Source organism: Cydia fagiglandana, chromosome 13 (genome assembly GCF_963556715.1).
Source record: "Cydia fagiglandana chromosome 13, ilCydFagi1.1, whole genome shotgun sequence".
Classification (NCBI taxonomy): domain Eukaryota; kingdom Metazoa; phylum Arthropoda; class Insecta; order Lepidoptera; family Tortricidae; genus Cydia; species Cydia fagiglandana.
Window position 1 is genome coordinate 16,170,844 of NC_085944.1, and position 15,500 is coordinate 16,186,343.

At 38.3% G+C, this 15,500-nt stretch overlaps 1 protein-coding gene and 1 long non-coding RNA gene across 2 annotated transcripts in view; both read right to left on the minus strand.

Annotated features, from left to right (window-relative positions):
• Positions 1–15,500, minus strand: part of LOC134670423 (uncharacterized) — an 81,309-nt gene that overhangs the window by 20,427 nt on the left and 45,382 nt on the right. The gene's annotated exons all lie outside the window — the stretch shown is intronic.
• LOC134669852 (mucin-5AC-like) lies at positions 153–1,679 on the minus strand. Its single transcript, XM_063527471.1, has one exon. The coding sequence runs from the start codon at positions 1,656–1,658 to the stop codon at positions 153–155; it is 1,506 nt and encodes a 501-aa protein (XP_063383541.1). The 5' UTR covers positions 1,659–1,679.

Below are 15,500 nucleotides of genomic sequence, written 5' to 3' on the forward strand. Positions count from 1 at the left end.
TGGGCATTAGCATGTCGAGCACTAGTACGTTTACCTTAATTAAGAGGTACATAAATTTATTCCCGACATCCTATTTCAAAAACGGTTCCTGTATAGGATGTCAATAGATATTTAAAGTTTGTACTGTCGTGTGTGTCATTCATTCCGTGGGGTTACCCAGTTGTTGTTTTAGTCGGGTCGCCGCCACTTGGTTCTTTGGTGTCGCCGCCACTTGCTTCTTTGGAGTCGCCCCCACTTGATTCTTTGGAGTCGCCGCCAGTTGATTCAGTGGTGTCGTCGCCACTTGGTTCCGTGGAGTCGCCGCCAGTTGATTCAGTGGTGTCGTCGCCACTTGGTTCCGTGGAGTCGCCGCCAGTTGATTCAGTGGTGTCGCCGCCACTTGGTTCTTTGGAGTCGCCGCCAGTTGATTCAGTGGTGTCGTCGCCACTTGGTTCCGTGGAGTCGCCGCCGCCAGTTGATTCAGTGGTGTCGCCGCCACTTGGTTCCGTGGGGTCGCCGCCAGTGGGATCCTTGGTGGGAGCGTCGCTTGGTTGTTTGGTGGAAGATTGAATTTGCTGTTCCGTAGTGGTCTGGCTTGGCTCTCTGGTGGTGGCTGTGTTTGGCTGTCCAGTAGTAGCTTGACTCGATTGTTCAGTAGTGATCTGGCTTGTTTCTTTGGTTGTGGCTTCGCTTGGCTGAATAGTAGTTGCCTCACTTGGCTGTTGAGTGGTTGCTACACTTGGTTTCTCGGTGGTTCCAGTATCCGTTGATGATTCTGTGGGAAGCTGTGTCGAAGGTTCTTTGGTGTCGCCGCCACTTGGTTCTTTGGTGTCGCCGCCAGTGGGATCCTTGGTGGAAGCGTCGCTTGGTTGTTTGGTGGAAGACTGAATTTGCTGTTCCGTAGTGGTCTGGCTTGGCTCTCTGGTGGTGGCTGTGTTTGGCTGTCCAGTAGTAGCTTGACTCGATTGTTCAGTAGTGATCCGGCTTGTTTCTTTGGTTGTGGCTTCGCTTGGCTGAATAGTAGTTGCCTCACTTGGCTGTTGAGTGGTTGCTTCACTTGGTTTCTCGGTGGTTCCAGGATCCGTTGATGATTCTTTGGGAAGCTGTGTCGAAGGTTGTGTGCATTCGGTAGTAGATGGTGTAGCCGGTACCGGAGCCTCAGAGGGTTTCCTACAACCCTCAGGTTGTTTTCTTCCAAACATTCCACATATATTAAACAGCACGGTTTTCGGATCATGCACAGTTTGTTGAGACCGTCCTCTTATTATTACCGGCGTTTCACTGGGTCTATATTTTCTAAATTGCTTTTCGGCAGACCTTAGTTTCTTGTGGCTCTTCCAAATACATTTCTCGAGTTTCCTCTGATCCAGTGGCAGGGTTTTCAAGCAGTCTTCTTTTCCATTAGCCTCACATTTCATGTAATCCGCTTGAAGTAGAAGATTGCGTTTCAAATTATCCAATACGCACATGTGTTTTCCACCATCCTTTTCGTCTTTCAAGTAGTATTTTACACGGAGTTTGGGCCCAACATTCTGAGCTATCCAAGGAAATGTCGTTCTAAAGAATTCCTTGTCTTGAAAAGTTGTGAAATCTGATAGAATCTTGATTTTCTTACAAGTCGCTAGCTCGGTTAAAGCAACGACTATAAGTAGTCCAAGAAACCACTTTATTGCGGTCATTTTTACAATAGCTTGACTTATTACACGCAATTTTACTTATATACTACTAAGGAATGATAACGTACTTATTTACGACTTTAAGGCTATGCGTAATTATTTCAAACTAGACTTTAACCCCCTGATTTCCTTGTGTACCTACAATGAATTTCATAATGTAAGATCGAAGATCGCTCACACTGATATGTGCATGCGAACTGAAGTGAAAGTCTTGCATTAGATGCACGCCAATCAACAAGACGATTATAAGCGGTATAAAAACCACTTTAAGCCGTAATTAGTTGCTAATTCTGTATCAGGGACATGTAGTTTGCAACGAGTTTGGTTTTAAAAGGATTAAAGACAACTTGTACGCCAGCGGACTCCGAATGGTACCATTCGCTATATTTTAAGGCGAAGAACCCACGTTGGTGTTTCGCCTCGACCGGGTACACAGCGAAGCTAAGGGCTACCGCGAAAACGGAAATTCGCAAATTGCGGGGATCTTTCTCTTTTATTCCAATGAAGGCGTAATTAGAGTGACAGAGAAAAATCCCCGCAATTTGCGAACTTCGATTTTCGCGGTTATAACCCTGCACCGAGCGGTAAGGCGATAAGCGCGGCGTAGTGTGCGCACTGCGCAGTCTAAGCAGATGAGCTACACCGCAGCCGGCGCAGCGGTGCCATGTCGGTTGGCATGGGTTCTTCGCCTAACGCATTAATTGAAGCTGAAGTCTTTGATTTGTGACGGACAGACATGCATATTTGTAATAATAAAATTAGCTTTAACTATGACTAAGTCCAAGGACCCATTGAATTGCGTTGTTATTTTTTACAAGAAATAATTTAATAGCTACTATGCAATGCGTACACATAAATACCAATATGATAAGTAATGACATGTGTTTTTTATCGGTAACATGCGTTACCGAATGGAGGAAAAACAAATTTAATTACGGTTATAAACCGTAATAGTTTAGTAACCGTTGTTTTAAAACCTTTAATTTTTTTAAGTTATAGTGGCAGTTTTTATCAACCAAGCGCCACTGGCACCATTCCACTAGCCTGGGGTTAACCGGTTAAACCTGGAGTTAGCATGGTTACCAGTACAATTTGACAAAGGTTAACGGTTTAACCGGTTAACCCCGGGTTAGTTGGATGGTGCAAGTGGGCCTAAGCGTATGTGGTTCTGAATCAATTCATTTTTTTCTCCACTGCACCATTTTTACACGATGGTTGACTGGTAGAGAATGTCATTAGGCAAGTTCGCTGATTGTACTTTATTTAATTGTTTTGTGCAATAAAAATAAATAAACTTTATAACAAAAACTAGTTCTGTGCATATCATATGGGGTAATGAGAGAATTTAAACTTCAACAAAACAAACGTAAAGCAATGCATTAAAGTCCCTAGCACCTGGTTTAAAAGTCCGCAAAACATTTCATATTATAATTAAAGTCGGAGCAGCGGTAAGCGGCGCGACCCATTGTGTTGCATTGTTGATTTATAATTGTTGGCCTCTTTAAAAGATTCATTTTTAAGCGCGGTCGCGGTACGAATGTGAACCTTTTTATGTACAAGTAAATGAGTAAGGAAATTGTAATGTTTTGACATATAATAATATGTTCTAAGACCGTCACACTAGCGTCTTTTGAGCGTCGGTCTGTAGTCAGCGCTATGGAATATAGGTACGCAGTTGCGCCGACGTTGCGTCGAGCAGCAGCCATAGAGTTGACTAGACGCCGACGCTCAGGAGACGCTAGTGAGAGGGAACGAGAAGCTCCCCATATAAGGGGGGGGGCGAAATCTCTACTATCCTTACTATTGATCATCCATATCCATACAATCGGCCATTCTTCGAAACTGGATTATTCATGATCAGGCATTCATCATTAGGCATGATATCATTATTTTTATGATATTTCTTTGACGCGTGTAAGCTGATAAGACGGACATGTGTCTTCAAATAGCTTTAATTATGATATTTATGATTAATGACCAACTATTTCAAATATTTGACACATAAATGGAAAAAGATAAGTTGTAATGGCTTTTACAACTTAAATACAAGGTAATATAAGAATATTCTTTTCCGTATTCAGATATCAACTAGTATTCAAAATGGCTGCCACTAATTGGTTTCTTGGACTCTTTATCGTTGTTGGTTTAGAGCTGGGAACCTGTAAGAAAATCAAGATTCTTTCCGACTTCACAAATTTCGAAGACAAAGAGTTCTTTAAAACAACGTACCCTTGGATAGCAAAGCATGTGCCAGAACTAAGAGTTGATTATTACTTCAAAGATCAAGATGGGGGAAAGCGTATGTGCGTTATGGAGAATTTAAAACATAATATAAATCTTCAAGCTCATTACTTGAGCTGTGAGGCTGATACTAAAGAAAACTGCTTGAAAAATCTGCCATTGGATCAACGCAGACTTGAGAAATGTTACCGGAAGAGCTACAAGAAAATAAAAGCTGCTGGCAAGGAATTCAGAAAACATGGGACAAATGAAACGCCATTGATAGTTCAAGGAAAGATTCGGCAAACTGTACATGATCCGACTACTGTGCTGTTACGTATTTGTGGTATGTTTGGAAGAAAGCAACCTGAAGGTTGTAGACAGCCTTCAAAAGCCCCAGTGCCGGCTGAACGGCCTACCACGCCCTGCACACAGCCAGCCACAGAACCTACGCGGCCTGATAGCCAGTCCACCTCACAGGTCTTCAGCAACTCTGAATCAAACGTTTCTACACGGGATCAGACTTCAACAAAAGCAGAAACTCAGGACAGTCAGATCTTGACAAATAGTGAAATACCTTTTAAACCTGTTCCTGATGAACAGTCAGAAACGCTGTCAGATTATGACGATGACGTCGATGACGAATACAACTTTTATTTCGATTATTAAAATATTCTGTAAAATATTGTGGCAGGTTTTAAAGTTAACCCAACCTCCCCCGCCTCGCCTCTTGTATTGTGGCGGGTTACGGTCATCTCTTACCATCAAGCGATCCGTCTGCTCGTTTGCCGCCTACATCATAAAAAACTTACAAGACTTTATGTAAGTACTTTGTATCAACCTATAATAGTACATTTCAATATAATCTCCAGGCAATAGTATATTTTGTTACCCTACTGCACATTAATGTTATCGTTAGCAGGTAACTCGCAAGCTTTTTAATCTCCAGCGCTTCAAACTTTTAAATAACAATACGTCATACTAATTAAAACTTACAATAAAACCGTTCTATTTCTGAGCAAAGTTAGACAAACCTGCCGACATTCAAACAACACCTTTACGGCCTAGTTAAAAAGAGTGATGCTAAACGCAGTGCAGTTAATGTAACTTTGTGGTCTTCAGTATAAAAGGGGATATGATAATAGGGAATTACTAACAGTTACGCCCTTTTAAAAATGAGGTGAGTGCAGCAAGTATGCAGGTGTCCCAATTAGTAAGGAGTAGTGTTGGGTAAGACTCAAGAACTTTGAGTCCGAGGGCTTTAAGACTCGACTGTGATTTTCAGACTCAATAAGTCGAAACTCGGGTTGTTTGCATCTTGTTAGAGACCCAAGTTTTTTGTAGAGACTTGCGCCCTTTTTAGTGACTTATTTTATCACAAAAAATGCACTGTTTTTTTTTGAGTTAAGACCCCATTTCGACAGATCAAGAACTTGTTTGCGATTTTCGATACATTACGGTATTTGCTCGATAGACTGAATTCAAGTATAGTATTATAGTATACTATAACTCCACAGTCACACTAAATGTAGTTTTGTGGAGCATTGTATGTAACAAAAAAGTTGTAACTTCTAGTATAATTAATAACTAAATAAATAAAAAATAAATAATTGTTCTGTATACTCTGTAGTTAGCAAATTTATCGAATATTGCATGCCAGTTCTAGCGCCGTGTAATTAATGGGGCTTTAGATACACCATACAATATTTTTTTGCTGCTATTAGTAGGTATTTGATAAAACATACCAAGCTGTTGACGGAGTCTTTATTCGGAGGCTCTATTTTGAGTTGCGCTTAAAACAGACTCAATAAAGGTGAGTCTTGTACGAGTCGAGTTCTTCAAATTTCGACTCATAAGACTCAAGATGACTCAAGTTCCTAACGGCACTATAGTAAGTAGCGTGGATTGCTGGCATGTGCCGCGACACTTACATATTGTTAACGCAATGTCATTTATGATATTGTTATTATGTAGCATTTATGTAAGCATCATCATCATCACATGCTTGAAGTGTTGTTTAGTTATATAGTTTGAAACTACCTACTAGAAATAAACCTTAATGCGTAATAACTAAAAGTACATGTTACCTACTATTTTCATTTTGGAGACATAAGGTACCTAAAGGACGGTATCTAGACACTGAAAACCAAAACGACCAGTGTGGCTACCACCTGGCCCCTATTTCACATCGGTGACAGGTGCGACAATTGTAAAACATCACTGTTGCTGACGTCACCGGTACCATGGGCCTGTTACCGCTTACCATCGGGCGGGTCGTATTCCTGTTTGCCACCATCATTGTATTATTTTATAAAACTTTATTATATCGGCAAAAAACAGATATTTCTCTTGCTAAGTTTATGACAATTGTCACAAGAAACACTACAATTGTCACGAAATTCCGACATATAACTCATTACCTGTCAAGAATTACCTACAATTCTTCTAAATCTTTGACAATTGTCAGAAACTTCGCAAGAGAATTATCTGTTTTTTCCGATATATTAAAGTTTTTTTAAATAATACAATGATGGTGACAAAAAGGATGGTAAGTGGTAACCATATGATATGATATGATATGACTTATTTATCTCACAATATACAATGTCACTTAAAATAACACATGGTAAATTTTTAGGAATTTATATTGTGATTGTCAGTTTTTTTTTACATTATGAATAATTACGAAAAATAACACTGACAATCAAAATTTCATTCAAAATTATTAAATAACACATAGCCCATGGATGTCTGTGACGTCAGCAACAGTGATGTTTTACAATTGTCGCACCTGTCACCGACGTCAAATTGGGGCCTGTTTGGCACTGACATATACGATTAACGTCTACGCAATTTACCTACATCTCAATCAATTTCAATTTTAAATTTTCTATACAACTCACTCGCACTAATATGCGAGTACACGAAAGTAAGTTACGTTCTCGATAGCGTCTATGTCCGTTTTGACACTATCAGTGATTCATGGTACGGGTACCAGACACTTCGACACTAGTCACTGGGGCCCACAGATTACCAGTTCGCCGGACGATATCAGCCTGTCAGTTGCTCGGAGCTGTCACTTTTTAGGGTTCCGTACCCAAAGGGTAAAACGGGACCCTATTACTAAGACTTCGCTGTCCGTCCGTCCGTCCGTCCGTCCGTCAGTCCGTCCGTCCGTCTGTCTGTCACCATCAGGCTGTATCTCAAGAACCGTGATAGCTAGACAGTTGAAATTTTCATAGATGATGTATTTCTGTTGCCGCTATAACAACAAATACTAAAAACAGAATAAAATAAAGATTTAAATGGGGCTCCCATATAACAAACGTGATTTTTGACCAAAGTTAAGCAACGTCGGGAGTGGTCAGTACTTGGATGGGTGACCGTTGTTTTTTTTGCTTTATTTTTTGTTTTTTTTTTGCATTATGGTACGGAACCCTTCGTGCGCGAGTCCGACTCGCACTTGCCCGGTTTTTATGTTCAACTGACAGGCTTATATCGTCCGGCGAACTGGTAATCTTTGGCCCCCTACATTTATACGCCTTTAAATAATTTTACAGCGTAATTACATGGCAGCCAGCCCCGAGATTGACCCAAGCGTAAATCTTTACGGTTACGGTGACGTAAATCTTACGATTAACTGACACGGCCGTAAACTTACGCGGAAAATTTTATGAGCTCCCTAAAGTCCTTGTACGGTTACAGTGTCAGCTTAAGCCCACGTGTATTAAGTAATATCACAGAATAAATAATAGTACTACCGTACAGAAAGAAACTTCCTACGAAACCGAAGTTTGACAGCGGTTCAGGGTCGAAGCATGCTGTCCCTTTCTAATATGTGGCACTATCCCTTTCGGCTACTTAGGGTTGTCAAAATTCAAGTCATTATCTTGTCTGTGGTCGTGCATGCAAAGGGATGTCAAGTTGAGCCAACCCTAATAATTGCTCGGAGCAATGCTGGGCCGAACGGAGCCAAGTTTGCCCGAAGTGAGGAGTTTCGCACCCCTGGTAATATGTTGTATACAGTGTGTGAAACGAATACGGGCGAATATTTAAACGGTGGTTAGCATAAGACCTAAGAAATATATTCAGTTAAATTTTGCTTAGAAATATATACCTACAATCTACAATGAAAAAATTACCCGTACCCGCAAACCCCCGCGCACCCGTAATTCGACCCGCAATGTAAAAGCAACACACAAGTTACGAAATACGATTCTTCAGTTATTCTATTTTCATTATGATTCCATTAATAATATTTCTGTTATTAAATTGTAAGCTGGAAATAATTTCAGTCTAATGAAATGGAAATGCCTCACTAAGAACGAGAAGCAAAAAACCTTTGAAGACGCTTAAGTTACCTCGATGGAATTGTAATCCAGTGTAGAATTTAATTACGCTTCGATGAGTTTCAGCAATTTATTCTATTGATTTTAATATTAATATTATTTCTTTCTATTACCTACATTACATAAATTAAACTAAAAATGTTAGAAAGTAATTCAAATAACAATTTACTTGCATTTACCAGTGCGAGATGTCTGGGGCCACTTGATACATATACGTCCGTTGATTTTCTTTTTTTGATTGCATAATAAAATGAATGCCTTTTTAGGGTTCCGTACCCAAAGGGTAAAACGGGACCCTATTACTAAGACTTCGCTGTCCGTCCGTCCGTCCGTCCGTCCGTCCGTCCGTCTGTCACCAGGCTGTATCGCACGGACCGTGATAGCTAGACAGTTGAAATTTGATGATGTATTTCTGTTGCCGCTATAACAAAAAATACTAAAAACAGAATAAAATAAAGATTTAAATGGGGCTCCCATACAACAAACGTGATTTTTGACCAAAGTTAAGCAACGTTGGGAGGGGTCAGTACTTGGATGGGTGACCGTTTTCTTTTTGCTTTTTTTTGTTTTTTTTTTGCATTATGGTACGGAACCCTTCGTGCGCGAGTCCGACTCACACTTGCCCGGTTTTTAGGTATTCTGAATATCCCATACAAACATATTCTGCTTGTACATACTCAAATTGGTTTGCATCGGCACTAGTGTAATAAATACTTCTAAAGTTTATCTAGTTTCTGCACAGCATGTGCACATAGGTATTACACATTATCTCTCCTCTTCTTTATATTTAAGAGCTGTGCTCTTGTCGGTGGAGCAATCTCCAACTCGTCCGATCCTCTGCCAACTCCTTAACTTTCTGATATGACACGACCTGGACTTTTTCTTACACATTACACATTATAATGAGCCAAGAACGAAGAAGAACTGTGACGAATACAAAAGCTGCCCTAAAATCGCGAGCTAATGGGACAACCATTAAACTACATCATTAACGGCCAAATAAGACCCAAACAGTTTTAACTCTGCATCTGTATAATCATAATTGGGGCTTTGCCTTAGCCGGAGATAGGTCATTAAAAATTGACACAATGCCCGTGGTTAATAATAGAAGCGCCTGGCAAGTTTGTGACTTATACAGGGTGAGATATCCAATGGGCTGTTATAGAAAGTCTGTTTTTTTAGTGTAATGCAAACATAACATACACATTGAAAAAGTTTAGTGTAAAAAAATAAAAACCTTATGGCGGCTGGCGCTTACGTCGCATAGCGCCGCAATAATATTTGAGTGGCGTTAATAATAGCGTAAGCACCAACTGCCATAAGGTACCTTTCTTCATACCGTCCTGGCCGGTTTCAACTGGTACCTTTACCCGTGGGACGTCACATATCTTTACTATTTCATATATAGTGAATCTCTAAACCATTTCCCGAATCGCGCCGAGAGTGTAATTTTGTTTTGTAAGTTTATTTCACTTAGGTTAGTTACTCGCAGTTTTTCAATTCAAAAAGCATCCTTAAAACAGAAATAGTAGTGGAATTAATTAATTAAGGAGCCAGCAAACTAAATACCTAAGAGGCCAACTTCATCTTACTTCAACTTTTATTATCTTTCAAAGCATTTATTTACAAAGAAGATTTAGCAGTCGTATTACTAAAATAAATTATTAACTTTTATTATTAATTAAATATCTGGGGGACCGAGCTTTGCTCGGAAAACATACAGGGTGCTTCCTGTAACAGGAGCAATAAATTAAACTAAAGGCTGTACTCCTCAAACTGACCAACATTTGTTCAGCAACTTTTAAAAATTATGAATCCTTTAGACTTCCTCTTTTTCATACAAAATAAATATTGCCTTCAATGTACGCTGACATCAGTGTGTTTGACGTTGCTTGTCACGCTGTAAGCATGACAAAATTTGCAAAACATTGCGTCTAATAAACTTTAAAGTGTAATAAAAATCAAACCATGAGTTATTTTCAAAAGTTGCTGAACAAATGTTGGTCAATTTGAGGCGTACCTACAGCCTACAGTTTCATTTATTGCTCCTGTTACAGAAAACACTGTATAAAAACTCTAAAATGCGCGTTTTCCCAGATATAAGACCTAGCTGGATCGATTTATCGCTCCCGAAAACCCCCATATAGCAAATTTCATCTTAATCGTTAGAGCCGTTTCCGAGATCCCCGAAATATATCTACTTTAAATGTATTAGATAGATTATAATTAATTACTTATGTCTTAGTCCCAAAATCTTGTTTATTAGATAAGTTCTATTCGTAAATTACAGATAATTTGCCAGTCAAGATCACAGACGCTATTCCATAATATCTTTTATTTGTACGTCTCAAGTGTGTACTTGTATTACATATTTATTTCTTTGCCTTTATTTAATATGGATGTCTCAATTGTACTTCACTTTCAGAATATATTACTTGATTAGGTTTCAACATAACCAAATAGGAATTAAAGAAGCCTCGTAAAAAATATAAAATAACCTTCTAAATAACTTTCTTCTTCATTTAGTATCATGCGAAACAAATGAAAATTATTATCCTCTAATGTTTAAAATATTGTACACGTGTACGGATATGATGGTCGTATTTGTCTACGTGACAGCGTGATAAAACGGTGTCCGTCTCTTTCTATCCCGAGAGAGTTAAAAATTGACAGTTGTTTTCACGTGGATAAATGTGGATAAAGCGACCCATAATAGGCTTGCTGGAAGCAATTTTCGATCGTAAACAGTAGGTAAACACGGTTCTATCCCGCCTACAATTTTTCGTTTCGTTTGGAAAAGCTATAAGAACCATAATAAAGGACATCTTTTCATTTTCATCAAAATTGAGAACTGTATTTAAACAGGTAAGGTATTTTACTCATAAAACACGTTAATAATATTATACAAATACATATCTACAACTAGTCCAAAAACTACAATACAATAATTAAAAGAATAATCTATCCTCGTATTTAAATATCAGACACAACCGATATAAAGTTAGGTGGGGTAAGACTATCACCGAGGGAAAACAAACACTTGTATGGAATCCTCATACTCTGGGCCCGATTCCGATTATGAAATAGACATCTATTAGACATCACCAAGATACGATAACGATATGTTTAAGATCTAGCCTGTCAAATTTGACATTTGCTCGATTCTGGAGATACTCTTGAACGATTTCCACAGGATATGACTTAGAGATCTAATTCACATCTAATAGATATCTTACTTTATCTAACGTAAAAGTGACATTGGTTGCCCGAATTGCGCTGCAAAAGAGAACTAGTTGATATCTAAACTATAACGTATCTAAAATGGATCTAGTACGTGTCGTCTCAGTCTTGTGAATATCTTGAAGTTCGAATACGGCAGTCTTTGTCTTGCCCCGAGCAAAATAAACTCTGTTCACCTTACCCACCTTACCTTATATATCAGAAATTACAATATAAAGTTAGCTGTTTTCTTTGCGCTCAATTGTACATTCATATTTACAGTCTTAAAGCTGACTTAGACGGGTACGAGAACTCGCATGCGAGTTTCATTACATTGTGGTATTTGATTGGTCGGCTGAATTGAATGCAATCAATAGAACTCAATGTAACTAAAAACGTTTACGAGTTCACGCGCCGTCTAAATCAGCCCTTACTCTTCCTTTTTCAAAAAAGAAAGAATAATAATGAGCTTCGTATGATTAAAACAAAACTGTACCTAACCCCAACGTATTTTTTTAAAAGCACTAGAATTCACTTCACAATATGGCAGGACTTCAGGATTAAAGCGGCGGCTAAACCTCAAAAAGCTGTAGGTATTTGCTGAGTAGCTTCTAAAGCTCTTTGTGAGCTTTTTCGCTGGCAGGGAATAGTTTCAAAGTTCATTATATTCACATTATTCGTAATCAAGACAAAATTATTGTAAATTGAAGCTAACATATGATATCATAAAGTTCCAAACAGGCCGTAAGTTGTGTTTAGAGTTAGACCAAGATAAGTCTGCAGCGATTTTGATAGCACACGCAGCACAAGTATTATTTATACGTCATAATTTCATAGAATTTTGGGCACAGAATAAATAATAGTACTAGGTACAGAAGACTCACTCTCTAACAAAACGCGTCTGTCACGCTCAGCACAGATACGGCCGCTAGGTGGCGACAGCGCCACGCGATGTACTTTTAGCTACCTGTAGCAAAGCGACGAAATCGCGGAGTGAGACACGTCTGCTTTGGGTTCGATTCGCACTTTACACCGAAATTTGAGTGAGACAACGTTATGCGCGTTATATTATACCGACGTTCCGTGCGAATCGGACGCAGTTTGCCATTCCCATATGCAGAGATGTGACTTATTTGAAATACTTGTATTTAAAATACAAATACAAAATGCAAAATACCTATTTTGTATTTTGTATTTAAATACCTTTTGAAGAAAACTATTTTGTATTTTATTTGAAATAGTTTTTGGGACCTATTTTCTATTTTCAAAATACAAAATACTTTATAGTAGGTAGGTAATGTAGGTAGGAGTTACAATCTCTTCTGATGTTACAATTCTGGCAATTCTCTCATTCTTTTAACATGGAACTGTTGAATCTGTTTAGTAACGTCGCACATGACCACAAGCGTCGCAAGTGGTTAAAAAAGTGGAATCTTGAGTGTTGCGAGGGTTTCAAGGCACGAGAGGAGAACAAACTTTTTGACCCGGTGAAACACAAACGAGACGTTTTCTTCACACTAACGAGACGCATTATAATAGCTGTAAAACATTACAAATAAATGCTTTAAAAGTTGGCCGTTAAAAACCATCATCCATACCTACATCCTACCGGTTAATATGAGCAAACAACTAGAAATTTGCACTTCAGACAGAGGATTGATTTCAAAGAATAAAGAGAGTCTTTTCAACTCGGAAATTCCGAGTAATACTTTTTAATTCAGACTAGGTAGTCCACTACTCAGAGTACCTTTTATCGCAAAGTATTTGTATTTTAAAATAGTATTTTGAAAATACCTATTTCGTATTTTGTATTTAAATACAAATTCAAAAACTATTTTGTATTTTGCATTTGAAATAGTATTATCAAGGAAGTATTTGTATTTTGTATTTAAATACTTTTTATAAAGTATTTTTCACATCTCTGCCCATATGACAGTTCAATCTGCTTTCGGAGTTGCCCCAATGCCTACCTTATTTTGAGGCCATCTGTATACAACATAGACTAGGAATCCTCTAGACGGAGTTTAGAGCAATTATTTCATGCAACCGATGCTGCCAAAAATGCGGGGGTGCGCGGGACGAGGTAAGCGAAGTCCCGTGCCGTGATTGGTCCGTTCAAATGACGAACGAGTTCACGGACGGCACACAAAGACACTTTCGATTCGAACATGGAGTAAAATTACCGTATGCGTGGCAGAAGGGGTAGCGCGACTATGCTAAGTCTGGAGGATATTTTGTCTGTGGTATACAATCAGTAACTAGTATCTAGACACGCGGCAGCGTGTCAAGCCAAGTTCAAGCAAAGGAACTGGCTAGCCAGCGCCGAGTGTAATATTACACGAACCACTTGGTGCCACTTTTGACCCTTCTATAACTCAAAACATCTTTGACGTAAACACATAAAACTACGTGTGTTTAATTATATCCATAAGGATATCTAGAAGCCCAAATTTCATGAAGCTAGCTCAAACGGTTATAAAGGTATGAAGGTCAAAAAGTCGTAAATTTTAAGACTGACTTATGACTTATAGTACCTAAACCTAACCTACTTCCAGATGACCTAGAAGGATGAAATTTGGAATCCAGCTTGGTTATTGTGTGTAACCGTAGGAAAAAATCTAAAAATAAAATAAAGTTAAAAAATAGGGGGGGTCCCCATACAAAAAAACCACTTTTTATTGGGACTGACATATAAGTACCTAAACCTAACCTACTTCCAGATGACCTAGAAGGATGAAATTTGGAATCCAGCTCGGTTATTGTGTGTAACCGTAGGAAAAAATCTAAAAATAAAATAAAGTTTAAAAATAGGGGGGGTCCCCATACAAAAATCCATTTTTTATTGGGACTGATATAAGTACCTAAACCTAACCTACTTCCAGATGACCTAGAAGGATGAAATTTGGAATCCAGCTCGGTTATTGTGTGTAACCGTAGGAAAAAATCTAAAAATAAAATAAAGTTTAAAAATAGGGGGGGTCCCCATACAAAAATCCATTTTTTATTGGGACTGATATAAGTACCTAAACCTAACCTACTTCCAGATGACCTAGAAGGATGAAATTTGGAATCCAGCTCGGTTATTGTGTGTAAGCGTAGGAAAAAATCTAAAAATAAAAAAAAGTTAAAAAATAGGGGGGGTCCCCATACAAAAAAATATTTTTTTATTGTAGCGTTGGAACCGTTACAAGCAGATATTTGAAACTACCCCAATATATGTATTATTATATTTGCTATATTAAAATAAAGTTTAGTCAAAAAATAAGTGGTGCCCCATACAAAAAACTTTTAATACGCTCTAAACAACCGGCCAACGGTGTGTCGTCGGCGGCGCGCGGTACCACATAATTATACAAAGAACAGAAGTAAAAACCATACAGCGGAAACACAAGAAAAACATTAAATCTCAATACCTGCCTAGTTTTCTTTACAAAAAGTATTGATATCCCACCAAAAACATAAATGTAAAAAAGGAGAGCCAAGTTCAATACAAAAATTATGCTTGGCTGTGGGGCTCGCCGCAAAAAGAATGGAGATCTAAATGACTGCCACTGCCAAGTTCTATGCAAAATCCAAATATGTATTTATAGGAACAAAATAACATTATAAACAAGTATTAAACTCTATTTCTTTGCTTTATTGGATACCTATAACAATTGCTGTTATTTAAAAAAATGTGAGATCTTAAAGTAGGTTAGATTTGGCTTGGCCAGGTTTTATCAGAATTACAATATATATAAAATGATTGATATAATGAAAACTGGCCAAGTCAAATCTAACCTACTTTAAGATCTCACATTTTTTTAAATAACAGCAATTGTTATAGGTATCCAATAAAGCAAAGAAATAGAGTTTAATACTTGTTTATAATGTTATTTTGTTCCTATAAATACATATTTGGATTTTGCATAGAACTTGGCAGTGGCAGTCATTTAGATCTCCATTCTTTTTGCGGCGAGCCCCACAGCCAAGCATAATTTTTGTATTGAACTTGGCTCTCCTTTTTTACATTTATGTTTTTGGTGGGATACTTAACTACAAAATAAATGTACATGAT

Excerpts from the sequence above, each read along its gene's own strand:
- LOC134669852 (XM_063527471.1), bottom strand. The coding sequence starts at position 1,658 with ATGACCGCAATAAAGTGGTTTCTTGGACTACTTATAGTCGTTGCTTTA.